At 39.2% G+C, this 19428-nt stretch overlaps 1 protein-coding gene across 1 annotated transcript in view; it reads left to right on the forward strand.

Moving 5' to 3' along the window:
- The first annotated feature begins 99 nt into the window (after positions 1–99).
- hadhaa (hydroxyacyl-CoA dehydrogenase trifunctional multienzyme complex subunit alpha a) overlaps positions 100–19428 on the forward strand; it is a 35360-nt gene continuing 16031 nt past the window's right edge. The window contains exons 1-7 of the mRNA XM_061987184.2: positions 100–223; positions 4389–4430; positions 5047–5117; positions 5237–5370; positions 9377–9515; positions 9588–9707; positions 9861–9963. Of these exons, the coding sequence (XP_061843168.2) occupies positions 157–223; positions 4389–4430; positions 5047–5117; positions 5237–5370; positions 9377–9515; positions 9588–9707; positions 9861–9963 (676 nt within the window). The 5' untranslated portion in view covers positions 100–156. The remainder of the gene's footprint in view (positions 224–4388; positions 4431–5046; positions 5118–5236; positions 5371–9376; positions 9516–9587; positions 9708–9860; positions 9964–19428) is intronic.

Here is a 19428-nt window from a genome sequence, read left to right on the forward strand (position 1 = left end):
AACATAATATTTGTATTAAAACTAGTATTGTCATATAGATTTGAGATTTGTTTTTATTCTGGCGGACTCTAAAGGGCCTACTACATTAAACTTCCCGTAATCAATTGCGCCCTCTTGAGTGTGAATTTCCTTCCCTTGCTCGAGTGTCAGTTAAACATGGCTGCCAGTCTTTCTGCCGGCGTTTTCTCTCGGTTTTCAACCAAGAAATACCTCCTTTTGCCAGGTACGTGACAAAAGCCCCCTAACATATAACTGAAAACCTTTCCTAAATGCTCCGTCTGACAGTTTCCATTGCTGGACCCGAGGTGAACTTTCACCTATATCAGTAGCGGCAATACTTAGAGGTTACGCACGATGGCGCTAAAAGCTATGTTAAAAAACTTTCTTTGAAATACGTTTCACAATCGTGTATTTAAATTCACTACGTGTATGGAGCTTTGTTAACACCGTTTAGTAACTTAAAACATAACTGGAACGAGTTTGCCAAGCAAAAGTAATGGGTAAAAAAAAAAAAGGTTCAACACTGATGTGGGACCAATCTGGGTCAGAGGTCATTGTGGTTAGAGTGTCAGCACTGAGATTGATTGATTGATTGATACTTTTATTCGTAGGTTGCACAGTGAAGTACATATTCCGTACAATTGACCACTAAATGGTAACACCTGAATACGTTTTTCAACTTGTTTAAGTCGGGGTCCACTTAATAAATTGATTCATGATACAGATATATACTATCATCATAATACAGTCATCACACAAGATAATCATCAGGGTATATACATTGAATTATTTACATTATTTACAATCCGGGGTGTGGAGGGGGGGGGAGGGTTAGGTTTGGTTGTTATCATCAGTCATCAACAATTGAGAACAGTAGTGATGGGTTGATGAGGCGTCATGAAGCGTTTCGACACATTGCAAAACTGTATTGATACTATGTCGATACTGTGTCACTAAATACTGACATCTGCTGGACATTAAAAATCCCTACAGGCAACCTATGGACCGACTCAACTGACACTGATTTTATGACCTAGTATATACAATAATATAAACCAAGTCAATGTATTTCATTTAGGATTATTTCATATCGGGCTTCACGGTGGCAGAGGGGTTAGTGCATCTGCCTCACAATACGAAGGTCCTGAGTAGTCTAGGGTTCAATCCCGGGCTCGGGATCTTTCTGTGTGGAGTTTGCATGTCCTCCCCGTGACTGCGTGGGTTCCCTCCGGGTACTCCGGCTTCCTCCCACTTCCAAAGACATGCACCTGGGGATAAGTTGATCGGCAACACTAAATTGGCCCTAGTGTGTGAATGTGAGTGTGAATGTTGTCTGTCTATCTGTGTTGGCCCTGCGATGAGGTGGCGACTTGTCCAGGGTGTACCCCGCCTTCCGCCCGATTGTAGCTGAGATAGGCTCCAGCGCCCCCCGCGACCCCAAAGGGAATAAGCGGTAGAAAATGGATGGATGGATTATTTCATATCTTCATTTAAATAAAAAATATATTTGAATCTTTTTTAGATACAGTCAATAAATAATGTGAACATGTATCATAACATGGAAATCTAAGAGAACGTGTTGTGAAGGAGGATGCTTGTGGACTGGGATTTTTTTTAACACATTTTTATTTTTTTAAAAAACAGTTTTTCCAACGTATTCAATTTTAGACGATTTCTTTCATTGATTGATTGAAACTTTTATTAGTAGATTGCACAGTGAAGTACATATTCCGTACAATTGACCACTAAATGGTAACACCCCAATAAGTTTTTCAACTTAAGTCGGGGTCCACTTAAATTGATTCATGATACAGATATATACTATCTTCATAATACAGTCATCACACAAGATAATCATCAGAGTATATACATTGAATTATTTACATTACTTACAATCCGGGGTGTGGTATATGGAGGGGGGGGGGGGGTTAGGTTTGGTTGGTATCAACACTTCAGTCGTCTCTTCTTAGTTATTATTTCTCCGGCTGTAGAAAAGACCCGCTCACAGGGCACAGAGGAGGCGGGAGTGCGACACAGTTCGCGTATCGGTCACGTGACCAAAACAGCTAATGATCGGTCACGTGACTTTCTAAAAGCGGTACGCGCACCGACACAGGGTTTTGCTCTATGAGCTCGACGCATGCGCCGATGCAGCGGTGTTGCCGGACCCATCACTAGAGAACAGAGAAATGGATATTGAAACAGTGTAGGTCTGACTTGGTAGGATATGTACAGCAAGTAGTGGACATAGAGAGAGAGAGAGAGATCAGAAGGCATAAGAAAAAGTACCTACATTTGATTGTTTACATTTGATTATTAACAATCCGGGGAGTTTAGGGTTGAAGTTGCCTGGAGGTGTACTTTTATTGCGGTTTTGAAGGAGGATAGAGATGCCCTTTCTTTTACACCTGTTGGGAGCGCATTCCACATTGATGTGGCATAGAAAGAGAATGAGTTAAGACCTTTGTTAGATCGAAATCTGGGTTTAACGTGGTTAGCGGAGCTCCCTCTGGTGTTGTGGTTATGGCAGTCATTTACGTTAAGGAAGTAGTTTGACATGTACTTCGGTATCAGGGAGGTGTAGCGGATTTTATAGACCAGGCTCAGTGCAAGTTGTTTTACTCTGTCCTCCACCCTGAGCCAGCCCACTTTGGAGAAGTGGGTAGGAGTGAGGTGGGATCTGGGGTGGAGGTCTAGAAGTAAACTGACTAGCTTGTTCTGGGATGTTTGGAGTTTAGATTTGAGGGTTTTGGAGGTGCTAGGGTACCAGGAGGTGCATGCGTAATCGAAAAAGGGTTGAACGAGAGTTCCCGGTAGAATCCTCATGGTGCTTTTGTTGACCAGAGAGGAGATTCTATAGAGAAATCTTGTTCGTTGGTTGACCTTTTTTGATTACCTTGGTTGCCATTTTATCACAGGAAAGATTATCCTCTAGAATGGAACCTAGGTAGGTGACCTCATATTTCCTGGTGATAACAATGTCACTCACTTTTATAGTGAAGTCACTGACTTTCTTAAGGTTGATATGGGACCCAAAAAGGATGGATTCCGTTTTACCCAAGTGTATGGATAGCTTGTTGTCAGCAACCCAGGTGCACGCTCTAGATCGGTAGGTCGTGAGTTCCAACCCCGGCCGAGTCATACCAAAGACTATGAAAATGGGACCCATTACCTCCCTGCTTGACACTCAGCGTCAAGGGTTGTAATTGGGGGTTAAATCACCAAAAATGATTCCCGGGCGCGGCCACCGCTGCTGCTCACTGCTGCTGCTCACTGCTGCCCTCACCTCCCAGGGGGTGATCAAGGGTGATAGGTCAAATGCAGATAATAATTTCACCACACCTAGTGTGTGTGTGACAATTATTGGTACTTTAACTTTTAACTTAATAAGGCCTTAGTGGCCACATGCGTGGACAGCACCTTTTAATTCTTATTTCCAAAATTGTGTACACTACTGAATTGGGGTCTTATGGCCGCTTATGTGGACACTTATGCTGCTATCTGGTGGTGTCAGAAGAGTATAACATACAATGGAATTTGGAAAAAAAAGTGTAAAAATAGAAATTAGCATGTCACTACACATGAAGTACACATGTGTGTACTTATGGACTAAGTACATCATATTAAAAGATGATTCTTAGTTTTTATTCTAATTAGGTCCAATAAGCCCAAATAGAAAGAGAAATTAAAAAAAGCATGTAAACAAACAGCTTGGGCCTTAATTAATATTGCTGTCTCTTTTTTATTTATTTATTTATTTTTATTTTTATTTTCTTTCTTTCTTTCTTTAGTTTATTTCGAACATGAACACACTTACATCACACAATTTCATATCATTTCACATTTCAATTTTATAAACCTTTATTTAGAATATGCAACATTTACATACAATCATGAAATAATAAACAAAACAAGTACAGAAACAGTACAAAACAGTGCCAGGGAGTTGTAAACTCAATAAAATAATTAAAATAGAATGCAATGTATATATATATGTAACAAAAAGGTAAAGCCATAGGCTCACACAAGTTCCATAAATAATCTAAATTTGGCACACAGCATCATAGTTTTCACAACTTTTAGAGAGAGTGTGTTAAAGTAGAGATCTAATTCTTTTTTTAAAGGTACAAAAAACAGGTCGGGTATTGAGAAACTTACGTTTATGAATATAAAACTTAGCCAATAGTAGAATGAGGTTGCAAAGGTAAAATTCCTTTAAAAAATGTTTTCATACAGTGTAAAAGCAAATAGCACATCTTTAAAACAAAGCACACATTTGTCATGAATATTGTCCAGGATGAAATGACAGATGCCCCGCCATAGTGATCGAGTGCTTTCACAAGTCCAAAACAGGTGGTAAACATAATGCTGTCTCTTTTGTTTTTTAGGCCATGCAAGACGATGCATCTCAGTGTCTTCATCACTGGCAGGTAACAACCAATTGGATGTCATTTGTAATTTCATTGCTTTTTTTTTCTTCTCACATCTAGACCATGTTTTAGGTCTACACTCTTTAATGGGGAGCTGTTCAAAGTTTATCAATCAAAGTTTATTTATACAGCCCTTAATCACGAGTGTCTCAAAGAGCTGCACAAGCCACAACGACATCCTCGGCTCAGATCCCACATCAGAGTAAGAAACCCCCCTCAATTTGTCCCTGTCCAAGGCCAGGATTGCAGAATCGTCCGTGAACAGGAACAAATTGCTGTTACACGCTGATTTCATGTCGTTAATGTAAATCAAGAATAGCAATGGTCCCAGAATGCTCCCCTGTGGGACACCACAGCTCACCTTGAGGGGAGAGGACAGTGATCCGTTCACCTCGACCACCTGTTCTCTATCCTCAAGGTAAGATTTCATCCAGTTTGTGGCTGCACTGTCAAAACCGATTGCTCTCAACTTGTGATTTAGGGCTACAAAACCAGATAGGTGGTCCTGACTTTGAACAGCTCGTCATTTGTTAAAGTTGCAGATACAATTAATGTAGGTCTAGCCACCATATGTCTGACAATATTTGATTTATTGGTGTTCACCCCCACCATTCAGCTCGAACACACGTCAGCTACGAGCTCAAGGACGATGTGGCAGTTATCCGACTCAACGATCCAGCATCCAAAGTGAGTTTGCATTCGCGACTGAGACAAATGCCAGAGGGTTTGCGACAGTCTCGTCTTGCACGTCCGTCTCACAGTGACATGCAAGACATGATTATTCACGTTTATGTTTGTGTATGTAGGTGAACACACTGTCTGTGCAAATGCAGTCTGAGTTGAAAGAAGTAATGGGTGAGATCTGGTCCAACGGAGCTGTAAAAAGTGCCGTCCTCATCTCCAGCAAGCCTGGCTGCTTCATTGCTGGAGCAGATATCAAGTAAGATGTGGTTTTACAGTACCGGTACTCTGTCTAGTGTAGGTTTGTCAAAAGTATCGTTACCAATGCGCAAAATATACATCGATAACTGCGTTTTTCAGTATCGTCAGCACCGAATTAGGCCTGGGCAATATGGCCTGAAAATAAAATCTAATATTTTTTTCACAACAAATTAGATTTACTATTTTTTTTTAGATTTTTTGTCACCCTTCTTTTTAAAGAAACCAATGAATACAATGACAAGTTTCACTTCTAATTGATCAAAAATTAGTACCGTATTTTTCGGAGTATAAGTCGCACCGGAGTATAAGTCGCACCTGCCGAAAATGCATAATAAAGAAGGAAAAAAACATACATAAGTCGCACCGGAGTATAAGTCGCATTTTTGGGGGAAATGTATTTGATAAAACCCAACACCAAGAATAGAGATTTGAAAGGCAATTTAAAATAAATAAAGAATAGTGAACAACAGGCTGAATAAGTGTACGTTATATGAGGCATAAATAACCAACTGAGAACGTGCCTGGTATGTTAACATAACATCTAGTCTCTTACGTGAATGAGCTAAATAATATTATTTGATATTTTACGGTAATGTGTTAATAATTTCACACATAAGTCGCTCCTGAGTATAAGTCGCACCCCCGGCCAAACTATGAAAAAAACTGCGACTTATAGTCCGAAAAATACGGTAGTTTGAAATGGCACGGCATACACTGCGTCTCACTCTTAGGAAAATTAAAATATTTATAGAGTTGGTTCTTCTTAAAACAGATATAAATTGGACTTTGTATAAATTAATTTTCAAAAGTTTAAAGAGATGAAATTTAGCTATTGTAGATAAGTCTGGCATATTTACTGTGATGCTTCTGCTATTATGTTGATCAATGCGCATTGTTTCTAGAATAAAATAAAGATATTCAATATAGAGCTTCCTATGGGAGGCGAAACATTTGCCTTGAATAAAACACATCTGCAAATAAGAAAGTAGCATAGAGAGGTCTCTATAGTTTAGTAAGTCGATAAATGCAGGCTTTTCCATTGTTTGTACATCTTTGACCGCTTTGGTGATGGTTTTCCATTGTGCTTCTTTCTCATCATACATGGTACCTTTTGTAAATTATTCTCCCACAGTGAGCTGCTTTTTAGCAGAAGTTTGTTTGTATTTATATTCTTTTTTGTCTGTGATTTATCATTTTTTGTTGCGTTTTTTTCCCGCACTCTGCTGAATGCTTTGGTTTCAGATGCTGGAATAAGTTTGTTGTGCTGCTGCCTTTTTTAAACAAACTTTGCAGCGTGCAGTCACTGGTTCCGCGCCTGTTGCCGCAAAACCAAACCACTGACGACACTAGTACTTTCTTTGGAACAAACGTCTCGCTTTTGTTTGCGTTAGCATTAGTCATGTTGTTCTATGTGTGTGTGAATTTCCGCCAAGGAAATGAGGAGGTAGGAAAGCTTAAGGGCAAAGTGTGCCTGAGCATGTAGATTTTTTTGTTTGTTAAATGGTCTACAACAAAAAACTTGAATTTATTAATGAAATCGATTTATCCCCCAGGCCTATATCGAATACAGTACAACACTTTTTCTTCAGCAATCCACATCAATTTTCGGCGTGTGAGCACTGACTCAGTGCCAAAGAAGGACGCCCCGTGTCTGTAAAAAAATATACAGGGTTAATGTATTTACTTATTCGTTGTGGAAGCCTGTCACAAATGCAGATTTGGTGTTTTGGTTCTCCCCCGCTTGTTCATAAACAAACAATAATGGCAGTGTAGCATAACTGTAGGTGTGGCCTAATTCTGCTTCACAACACATCTCATACGTGCCTGGTTTGCCAGAGAAGAAGACATAGCAGAAATGATCTGTGATGCACTTTAGCTACTTTGTCGCTATATTTAGTGAGCAGAGGTACCTTATTAAAAGTGAAAGAGTGTATCTTGCATCATGTATTTATTCAGTAATCAACTACAAGTGGGCATGAAAGTATCTTCCACGCGAGGCAGAGCGGCGATGCGCCACCACAAGGCCTGGGAGTGTACATTAGGGCAGTGTTTTTCAACCTTTTTTGAGCCAAGGCGCATAGAAAAAATGCGGAGGCACACCACCAGCAGAAAACATTAAAAATGAAACTCAGCAGCCGATATTGAAAGTAAAAAGTTCTCGCAAGTGTTGGATATGAATTCAAACCATAACTAAGCATGCATCACTATAGCTCTTGTCTCAAAGTACTGTCACAACCTGTCGCATCACGCTGCAACTTATTTAGAGGTTTTTTTGTGTTTTCCTGTGTGTATTGTTTTAGTTCTTGTCTTTTGGTGGCTTTTCCTGTTTTGTTGGTATTTTCCTGTAGCAGTTTAATTTCTTCCCTGAGCGCTATTCCCCACACCTGCTTTGTTTTAGCAATCAAGAATATTTAAGTTGTTGCTATCGTTCTTTGTGGGGACATTGTTGATTGTCATTTCATGTTCGGATGTACGTTGTGGGGACATTGTTGATTGTCATGTCATGTACGGATGTACTTTGTGGACCCCCTTCTCTGCTCCACACGCTGTAAGTCTTTGCTGTCATCCAGCATTCTGTTTTTGTTTACTTTGTAGCCAGTTCAGTTTTAGTTTCATTCTGCATAGCCATCCTTAAGCTTCAATGCCTTTTCTTAGCGGCACTCGCCTTCTGTTTGTTTTTGGTTTAAGCATTAGATACTTTTTGACCTGCACGCTGCCTCCTGTTGTCGTCTGCATATTGTGATCACGACAAAGCAATTAGCTACCTGCTGCCACCTACTGATATGGAAGAGTGTTACACGGTTACTTTGCCAAGCTCTAGACAGCACAGACACTCAACAACGGCACATTATTTGCGGATTATAATTACTGGTTTGCAAAACATATTTTAACCCAATTAGGTGAAATGACATAATCTCCCATGGCACACCAGACTGTATCTCACGGAACACTAGTGTGCCGCGTCACAGGGGTTGAAAAACACTGCATTAAGGTGCAAAAAATCTCCAGAAGGGTCCAACCAGACCTTTATGACTTCCATAAGTGCAGGAAAAGTCCGCTTATAGACACTCTTCTGTCATTTGGCAACACTTTGATCACCACTTATTGTACCAGGAAGGCAACGTGTGGCCTGGGGCTATTTGCTGAACACGGATCTTTTAATGGACCCATGGTACATTGTAGGAATAAAATAAACAAAACAAAAAATACAGCCAAAAGGCATAACATAATGAGTAAAGGCTGAAATGTTGATACTAATAATGAATAAAGACACAAAGACTTGTCTGTCAATATGTTTTAGCCTTTTTATTATCCTATTTCATTACAGATGACGTCACACTACCACAATATTGAAAACATATTGGTAACAATACTGTTTGTTTTTATATACTGTATGTGAAGGCTCCACACCACTGCTGGTCTTTGTAGAATATAAAATAGTAGACTATTGTTATTTATAAAAAAAAATTATATACTGGGAGGTTATAGAAAACAATAAATGTTTCAATCAATGTATAAAATACCTCTACAAAATGTGATTTATTACTATACTGCAATCATACTTACAGTATATACATAGAAGGGAAGACTTACTACAAAAGCAATGCTCTCTTTTGTTCATTTAGAACAATGTTAAAAAAGGGGACTTGTGTTTTTAAACCTTATTTACAACAGAACATGAAGCTACTGACTTCAGTGTTTCATTTCGTGCAGTGGCAGAATGGGTGTGTCTTATAATGCGTACAGGTGATTACAAAAACATTCATGATATTTCCTGGGCTCTTTAAATGTGCATTGATTTGAAAGATTTTGTACAAGTCATTGCATAATGTTAATTAACAGATGTGTTATAATGCCATCAAGTCAGTAGGATGCCACAGATGATCAAAGCTATGGTATCACATGATGCTGATGTCTTTCGTGAGGCAACACCTGAATTTTGTCCAACTCCAATAGCATATTTTTCCCCGACTTTAGCGGTTCCTTTGCTCTTGTTTCCCCAGTATGATCCAGGCCTGTAAGAACAGTGAGGAGGTTAGCCGTCTCTCCCAGGAAGGTCAGAAGATGTTTGAGAAGATTGAAAAGTCTCCCATCCCTGTTGTGGCTGCCATCAATGGCTCCTGTTTGGGTGGAGGCCTTGAGGTGTGTGTATCAAAATGACCCAGAGTGGATTGTCTGATTACTAAATCAATCTTTTTGTGACTTTGCTGTTAGTTTGCCATAGCCTGCCAGTATCGCATCGCTACCAAAAGTCACAAAACAATACTGGGGACACCAGAGGTCATGCTTGGTCTGCTGCCTGGAGCGGGTGGCACCCAGAGACTACCCAAAATGGTATACATACTCACACTCATGCTAATCAGTCGGCTGCCACATTCTCGCGCTGTTGGCTACTGAATTACACCAGAGTATTTTAAGGTCAAGCCTCTCACCAGGGGGCATATTAGTTGACAACATATGCAATCCCATTGTCGTGTGTGTTTGGAGGTGGGTCTCCCTGGAGCGTTCGACATGATGCTGACAGGCAGAAACATCCGGGCTGATAAAGCTAAGAAGATGGGGCTTGTGCACCAGCTTGTGGACCCTCTGGGTATGTGCTATTGTTGTTAATTTTGTGTATGCATATGTACATAAACGGCAGTAGCGTAACCCTATTCTAAAATAAAACCTTTTCTAATTTTCATTGTAATATTAATGATCACATGTACGTGTTACAGGACATTGTTTAAATATACAGCTCTTTTACACATCAGTCTGTATCTTGTAGCTTAAAAGACGTGAATAAATAAAACCATTGTCTCCTCTCATCTTGATGTAGAAAAAAATACATACGCAAATGAATTATGTTTTCTAAACTGCTTATCTGAACTTCCCATGCAAAGTTTTCAGGTTTTTAGAACTACACCAGAAATTATTCTCTCATTTGCACCCCTATTTAAAGGGGAAATGCACTTTTTTTTTAAGGATTTTAGCCTATCATTCACAATCCCGATGCAAGACAAGAACACATACCCCCAGCTTGCCATGATACTTGTGGCGTCGGGGGCGTGGCTATGACGATGTCATATAATTTACTTAACAGTCGATGCATATATTTCTTTTAAAAAGGAAAAAAACAAAAACATTTGCATAAATCCATTTATCCAATGACTGTTTAGTTTGGAACAGCCCACTCTATGCTCCGAATGAATGAGAAGAAAGTCGCGTCAGCTGTTGCGAGTGTAGCTGATTCTGAACAAAAGTTGAACGCTTTTTAGCGCATATTTAGTCACTTAACTCAAAACACAAAAGTACATATTTGACAACTTTTTAAAATGTATTTTAAGGGAAGCTGTCTTGTAGTCCTAGAGGAATTGCTACTGTCGTTAACCCACATCTCCAGCGGGTATCCAAGTTAAACAGCCTCTGGCATGTTAAAACAAGTCGGGTAAAGGATGTCGGCAGGTCAGATTCATAACTTTTGGGCATACTTGCCAACCTTGAGACCTCCGATTTCGGGAGGTGGGGGGTGGGGGGGAGGGGCTTGGTCGGGGGTGGGACGGGGGGCGTGGTTAAGATATATATATATAAGAAATACTTGACTTTTAGTGAATTCTAGCTACCGTATATATATATATATATATATATAAATATATATATTTTATTACATATATATATATATATATATAAAAGAAATACTTGAATTTCAGTGTTCATTTATTTACACATATACACACACATAACACTCATCTACTCATTGTTGAGTTAAGGGTTGAATTGTCCATCCTTGTTCTATTCTCTGTCACTATTTCAGAACACACACATTATACAAATATACATTATAAAATCAATAAGAAAACGGGAGCTCTAATTTGGGAGTCTGAATTAGGATCAGAAGTTCCTATATAAACATTGCGCACTCACGTCGCCTTTTTGTATTGATTGCTGCAGCTGTGCACTGGATTCATTCACAAATACAAACTACAACTCACAAACACTTTAGAGTTAGGCTCCACCATCAGAATGTGTACTTAAACTTATAAAGATCACATGGATATTATTCAGTGAGTTGATTCACCAAAACTAACCTGTTATACAGGAGGAAAAAGCACACAGGACGTTTCAATTGTTCACAGACTGGTCGCTCTCATCAGAATGACAAGACACTTCCGGTCTGCAGGTGATAGCATTCAATTGGGAAGAAACACCCTACTGCCCCCTACTGACCAATGTGAATACTGATAAATGTGTAATGACAGCTCCAAAAACTAATTCAAACCACAAAATAAAATAAATAAATCAACACAAAAATGTGACACATTATGGGTGGGTCACATATGCATGTACAGTAGATGGCAGTATTGTCCTGTTTAAAAGTGTCACAACATTGCTGTTTACGGCAGACGAACTGCTTTACGGTAGACGAAGACTTGACTGCTGTTGTTGTGTGTTGTTACCGCGCTGGGAGGACGTTAATGAAACTGCCTAACAATAAACCCACATAAGAAACCAAGAACTCGCCCTCGATCATTAGCTGTTTATATTGTGGGAAAGCGGACGTGTGAACAGGCTGTCAACACGTCACTCAGGTCCGCATGGAGCTGGAGGGGGCGTGGCCTCCAGCTCCGCCTGAATTTCGGGAGATTTTCGGGAGAAAATTTGTCCCGGGAGGTTTTCGGGAGAGGCGCTGAATTTCGGGAGTCTCCCGGAAAATCCGGGAGGGTTGGCAAGTATGCTTTTGGGACTGGGAAGGATTGGCTCCAATTGGCTGAGTCGGTCTGGCTGGAGTGCAAGAGGGGCTGTGTGTGTGCCGTAGTTGGGGAAGCAGCCACCCCATCCTGAACCAAGGTGCGGGTGAAGCGGCTGCGCGGGCGGCGCCTCGGTCTTACCGCCAAGCCAGACAATCGCACGCAAGATGCATGCGATTGTCTGGAGGGACGGCGTGTCAGGGGACGGCGTGGCACAGTTGGGAGAGTGGCTGTGCCAGCAACCTGAGGGTTCCTGGTTCAATCCCCACCTTCTACCATCCTAGTCATGTCCGTTGTGTCCTTAAGCAAGACACTTCACCCTTGCTCCTGATGGGTCCTGGTTAGCGCCTTGCATGGCAGCTCCCGCCATCAGTGTGTGAATGTGTGTGTGAATGGGTGAATGTGGAAATAGTGTGAAAGTGCTTTGAGTTCCTTAAAAAAGGTAGAAAAGCGCTATACAAGTATAACCCATTTACCATTTACCATTGCTTACCGTCGATCAAAGTTTTTTGGTGGCCATATTTTCAGTGCATGACATCATTAGTAATATATATATATATATATATATATATATATATATATATATATATATATATATATATATATTAGGGCTGCAACTAACGATTAATTTGATAATCGATTAATCTGTCGATTATTACTTCGATTAATAATCGGATAAAAGAGACAAACTACATTTCTATCCTATCCAGTACTTTATTGAAAAAAAACTGCATACTGGCACCATACTTATTTTGATTATTGTTTCTCAGCTGTTTGTAAATTTTGCAGTTAATAAATAAAGGTTTTGTCAAAAAAAATTAAAATTTTTTTTTTTTTTTTTAAAAAGAGCCTCTGCGCTTAGCATAGATCCAACGAATCGATGACTAAATTAATCAGCAACTATTTTTATAATCGATTAGTTGTTGCAGCCCTAATGGAGATATATATATATATATATATATATATATATATATATATATATATATATATATATATATATCCATTCATACAAAATATTGCTTCAATTTGTTTTCATGTAAAAGACCCTGATTTTTTTTTTATATTGCTGTGGCTCTGCACCATGATCAATTTGCACGTAGGGTAAACCCTGACATATGTCTTTCTTTTTTTATGCATTCTAATTTGTAATATACGAGGTGGCTAACAATGCAGCTAATGGGAGTATTCTATTGCGTCCATAGATCTCTCTAAAACATCCAAAAACTACCAACAATACTTTATTTTCATGTCATGACCTGAATATTAACCAAGTATTAGCGATATTGTTATTATAAGCGCTAACACCGAGGACCTACTTTTAGCGGAGCCTTGATTACAGAGAGCTATGCTTATGCAGCTATTGACATACTGAGCCGGTGAGCTGCTGCATCGCCTCTGATTTGGTGAAAGTTTGTGCTGGATTATGAATCATGCTTCACACTTATATAGTAGAAGGTTGTGACCCTAAACAGAGAAGTTGGTCAACTTTGACATTCAACTTACAACCAAAGATGGCGAGAAAGATTCGAAAAGACGCTGGTTTGCGCCCGCCTTTAAAATTTATTTTTTTACCTGCTTTACGATTATGATTAACTCTTCATCTAAAAGGGAAGATATCAACATCCCAGCAGTCGGCATTCTAGTGAGAGCAGACAGTGTACAGTAAGATATTTTGTTATGTTCGTAGTTTGAATTTCTTCACGCCATTGTCTGGAGCGTTGTCAGCATGTCTGGGATGTGGACGTGATTTGTATATATAGTGTCGTCAGGGACATGGGTACATTTTATAATAACACCAGAAGAAGATGCTAGAGTTGTTGCTATTTTTTTTTATTTAAAAAAGTCATTAAAAGTCTGGAAACACTTGAAAAAATCTCAACAAAGTACATTGTACAAAAACCAGCAACAATTGAAAAGATGGAAAAATTATAAAAATATATAAATGTTAATTGTCAGGTTCAAATACAGGACATCTGTTACACAAGACAAAAGGCAAGGAATCAAACAGAGACATAATTCAATTTGGACTCAATTGAGGAGAGACGTGGTCACTGTACTCTCTGCACAGTCCTGCACCACGCTCTGACCAAGAAGGTTCTCGTCTCCTCTTTTAATTCAGATCTTCCATGTTCACGCACCAACATATGTCACAATAGGAATGGGGAGGTATGTAAAACAGTCATTGTTTTTGGTCGCTTTGAAGTCCAAGAAGAGGACTTCTCGGGCTTGGCTCTTCCTGGATCCAGCTGGGGCAGGTGTTGGAGGACAATGGACAACCCCTCCCGTCTCCTGTCCACAGTGACTTCAAGAGGGCAGCGTCTCGTAAATAGCGTTGACCAAATAGTTGGAAGAGAGTTGGAGGACAATGGACAACCCCTCCCGTCTCCTGTCCACAGTGACTTCAAGAAGGCAGCGTGTCGTAAATAGCGTTGACCAAATAGAGGGAAGAGAGTTTGTGAATTACTTCAAAGAGAGTTCGTTTAACACTTCAAAGAGAGTTCCTCCAGGAGTTGAGCACATCCTGCCATCTGTCCGTGCTGAACTCACAATGGCGTTTCCCGAGACTTCATCCTTTTGTTAGGCCTCGAAATACAGCATTCATAATACAACATTTGAAATACAGCATTCATAATACAACATTTCTTTTGTGATAACTTACAAACAATTATTCCAACATTTCCCCCCTGTTTATCGCAAAAACGTTCCCATAATCTCCTTATCCCTAATAACTTCGTCTTGCAATTTTCAGTTAATGGTTAATTTCCTTACGACAAAGTTATGTTTACACTCAGAGTTCAACATCAATTTTTCTCATTGTTACTCGGGTCTGGAAACAGATCAGGAACACCATCCAGGTAGGTATCCCCATCATCAGATTCATCTTCCTTATCGTCCGCCAGGAAGTGCATCTGAACAGCTTTATCATCTGCTGGGCTAATCGCTGTGGTAATCAGACGGTTAAGCAGAGAACGCAGACAGGGAATACAACAACATCCACACAACGTCAGTATTGCTACAAACACGGCCATAGATACTAGAATTGATGATACCAAAGACTTGTATTTGCCGAAACCGTCCATCCACCCATCCCACATAGATGTATCTATGCCTGAGTGCTCTTTCATTTTACCGTTGAGGGTGCGAAGGCCTTCCAGTGCTTTGGTCAGGCTACCTTCTGCATCGGTGTTGTTTGGTATGAACGTGCAACACTGTTCACCAAATATTGCGCACACACCCCCTCTTTCCGCTAACAACATGTCTAGCGCCATACGGTTTTGAAAGGCCATAAGGGAGGTGGCGGCGTTGATCAGTGACTGCTTCAAGTCCGGCCTGTGTCCAATTTCCCAATCTCTGTACGTTGTAGTGGACATAGTTTATTCTGTCAACATTCTTGTTAATCGTACACCACCAGTAGACGGATGATTCAAATTCAGCTGCAACTTGATTTACCAATTTATAGTCGTCAGATACACCTCTTGGACACCCATCAATATAAGTTGGATCTACAACACTTTGCCAGTTTACATCATGTCTAATTATTTTCCAATGTTCAGATATCAAACTGTTCAGGCGTGTTAACACTTCTTGTACAAATATTGATACTTTTACTATGTGTATGCAGTTATCTGATGATACGTTTCCTAACTGTTGTACAGAGCCTTGCATGTTAATGCAGGTATAATTAGCTTTTTTCACATATTTATCAAATATTGGTTTCTGTTTTGTCTCTTTAGCTACAGGGTCAATTTTGTTTTGCTCATTACTTCAATTCAACTTTTTTTGACTCATATTGAGTAATTGTCTGGGCTTATACATACAACACAATCAGTTTTTGTAGCCTTTCCCACTTGCTCCGCCATAAGGAACAAATTAATTACCAAAACAGGAACCAATTATTATCAAACTTTGACACACCATCAAATGGTATGCTTACAACTTTGTCACAGTGGAATTTGTAGTGTGCTAGTTAACATGTCCCTTTGATAACACAAATACAATTCCAAATACTTTTTTCCATTATATGACCTTTCTACAATGTAAATACAATCCCAAATACTTTTTCCCATTACTGTTTTTCTGGCATGGGTTTTCTGGCATTTTTTTCACTAATGGGGTTACTCCGAATCCTCCCATTGCCCGTCTTCTAATACGACCTCCCCTGTGAGTGTATTTTACTTCTTGATTCTGCCAGTGGTTTGGGTTTACTATGGGTGCAGTATCATTTTGTTTCCTGAGTTCTACATTTTCCTCAGATTCCCAAGTGAACCATATTAGGGGGGCAGGGCCGACCAGTACCAATATCGTTAACCCGTATGTTATGGACCGTCTGAGCCATTGGGGTGTCATTTCTGCTGATTCACTCCTCTACTAAGGTCAGTGGTTTGGCTCAACTCTAGTTATCGTGTGCGTCCACACTATCACTAGACTTGGCTTCCCTTTCCTTATTGGATAATTCAACAGAAATGACCTTTTTACAATGTACTAAGTGTACCCAGGTTGGTCTTTCCGCTATCTTTACTGCTGTCGGGGTTGTTAACAGTACCTGGTACGGTCCCTCCCACCTTGGAGAATGCCAATGTTTTCTTTTAACGCTTCTTATCAGAACCCACTCTCCTGGTTCCACTAGGTCTGTTATCTGTGGAAACACAATAGGTTTGTCTCTATTAGCTTCTGTCTCTTTCAATTTCTCCAGCATCTTGCGCATATAATCTGCTAAATTTGGTTCATCATTAGGTTCACATTGATTTTTGAAATTTGGTAGCCGATAAGGTCTTCCAAATATTATTTCAAATGGTGTTAGTCCTGTTGTACTTGTAATGTTCATGTACATTTTTACTAAATCTATACATTGTGTCCATGGACGTTTTGTTTCTTCCATACATTTCTTTAGTCTGTTTTTAATTGTTCCGTTTGTCCTTTCCACTAGTCCTGCGCTTTGTGGATGGTAAGCACAGTGATTTTTTAGATTAATGTGGAATAACAATCCTATATTCTTGATCAATTGATTTACAAAATGGGGTCCGTTGTCACTGTATAGTTTTTCGGGTATACCATATCTTGGTATTATATCTTTGCATAATGCCTTTGCTACTGTCAGCACATCTGCTTTTCCTTTAGGAAATATTTCTAACTACTTTGAAAATGCATCTACTATGACCAGACAATAATGTTTTCCTTCACTCTTATTTAGTTAATTGCATAGATGTTTTATACAATTTTTTTTTATAAGAATTAAACTATAGGAAGTATAGTACTTCTGTATAAGGGCATTCATATCCCTCCTGTTGAGCCATGAGTTCAACCATGGCTCAAAACTGCTGCTCACTTATACCGATTTTTCTTTGTAAGATTGGTTTATTGTCTGGACATACATAGATGTCTTTTTTGTTCAACATCATCCCCATAATTTCTTTGTATTCCTTTCATTGCTTGTCTCAATATATTGGTCAACTTGTTTTTGTAGTTCTTACAGCGTTTTTCAGCATTCTCTGTTCTTGATTTGATAAACGCCTTACAAAGTCTATTTTTCTTTTTACATGCATTTTTCAAACTGTTTATCATCCAAGGTGCATTATTTTGCCTTTGTTTAGATCTGCATGGAACCTCAGGACAATGCTTGTTATACATATTACTTTATGCATTTTTTAAGTAATGTTTTAAACTCACTTAACTGTCTATATGCTACTTAATCTATACTTTTAAACTCTGAATTTACATTCTTCCCATAATCTAACTTAAGAATGTTATACTACACTTCAAAGTTAAACCTACTTTAAATTTACATGTAATACATTCACTTTCACACCTCCCCCACTCCGCCACGCACACACACACACACACACGCTGATGTGTAAGTGGTGAGTGCACTCTTAAGGGCAAAGGTCAGCAACACTTGAGCTTCTCTCCTTTTTTTTTTTTTTTCTTCCCTCAGCTAATAAACATGTAACCCACTTTATCATTTTATCATACTATACCTCTCAACTCTTATTATAGTTATTAATCTAGGTTTTTATTTGTTCCATTATTTAATTATACATATATATATTTGTATATATAAAAGCGCTCTTTATATATCCAAACATACATGTATATCTTCAGTCTACCTTTTCTTCATCTCTTATTTCAATACCCCCATTATCTCTCTCTCTCGCATTAGTTTATTTCATTTTGCATTAATTCTTATTGATTTTTCCCCATTTCTTCATTTATTTTTACTTTTCTCTCACGTTAGCACTTTGAGATTATTCTCCTATTTGCTTTTTCCTTTAACCTATTTTTATTTTTATTTGAACCTCCAGGGTTTTTACACAATTTGTACCTGGAAAGATACACACTTAAACACACACTAACAAACAAACAAACAAACACATTTGCAGCGATCTTACCACCAATGGCATACGCTGACAACATGACTAATTGGTGTCGTCTTTTAACAGTCATGCTGAGTTACTTTGATTTTTTTTTTTCCCAGGACAGTTTCTTGCAAAATGTCCTTCTCTGCTTCAACGCCAACATGCAGTAGGGTCTAACCGCTGACGTTGTGGTTGTTGTCTTCTATTTTGGTTTAAATAGATTGTAATAGACCATATTAGATCTGCGTTTCTTTGTGTCCCTCTTTCCATTTTGAGAATTTGGAGTAATCCGTCGCCCCCTCCTACAGAGCCGAAACTTATAAGGATTACTTTTGTCTTTGTTGTAAGATAGTGGTTTAATTTATTATTGTGGTACACGTCGCTTCTACTGGAGATGGTTCCCCAGTGGAGGTGTCTTGCCTAGAGCATCCACAATAACCCACTATTTACTTCTCACAACTTTCATATGGAGTGATAGCCTAATGGCGATTACTCCCACACACTCTCACATTCACACCTTTCAGTATATTGATCTACGGAAATTTCAATGTATATTACATGCGGACTCCGTCGCCCTCCAGGTTATTGTTTTTTCACGGACAAAATTCAGTTTTTTATTCTGAATAGACCATTTTAGGTCTGTTGGACTCCGACGTCCCCAGGATAATGGTTCACGGATATTTCAAATTATTGTGGGCTCCGACACCCCCTAGTATGTTTGTTTATGGATATTACGGATTCCAGTTTTCGCGGTTCCGTTTACCTGCAGTCTTTTGGCCTCTTCAGTTTTTTTCTTAATTCAGTTTTTATTTAAAATTTTAATACTCACGGACGTTGGACTCCGACGTCCCTCTAATTTGGCCTTTTTACCTGTTATTTACAGGGTTTGTTTTACCTGTTAGAGCCTAGGATTTACAGGGTTTGTCTATGCGTCGTAACCCTCAGTCACACGCTTTCTCTCAGTCGTTTCTTTCT

This window comes from Nerophis lumbriciformis, linkage group LG26, assembly GCF_033978685.3.
Source record: "Nerophis lumbriciformis linkage group LG26, RoL_Nlum_v2.1, whole genome shotgun sequence".
Lineage (NCBI taxonomy): Eukaryota > Metazoa > Chordata > Actinopteri > Syngnathiformes > Syngnathidae > Nerophis > Nerophis lumbriciformis.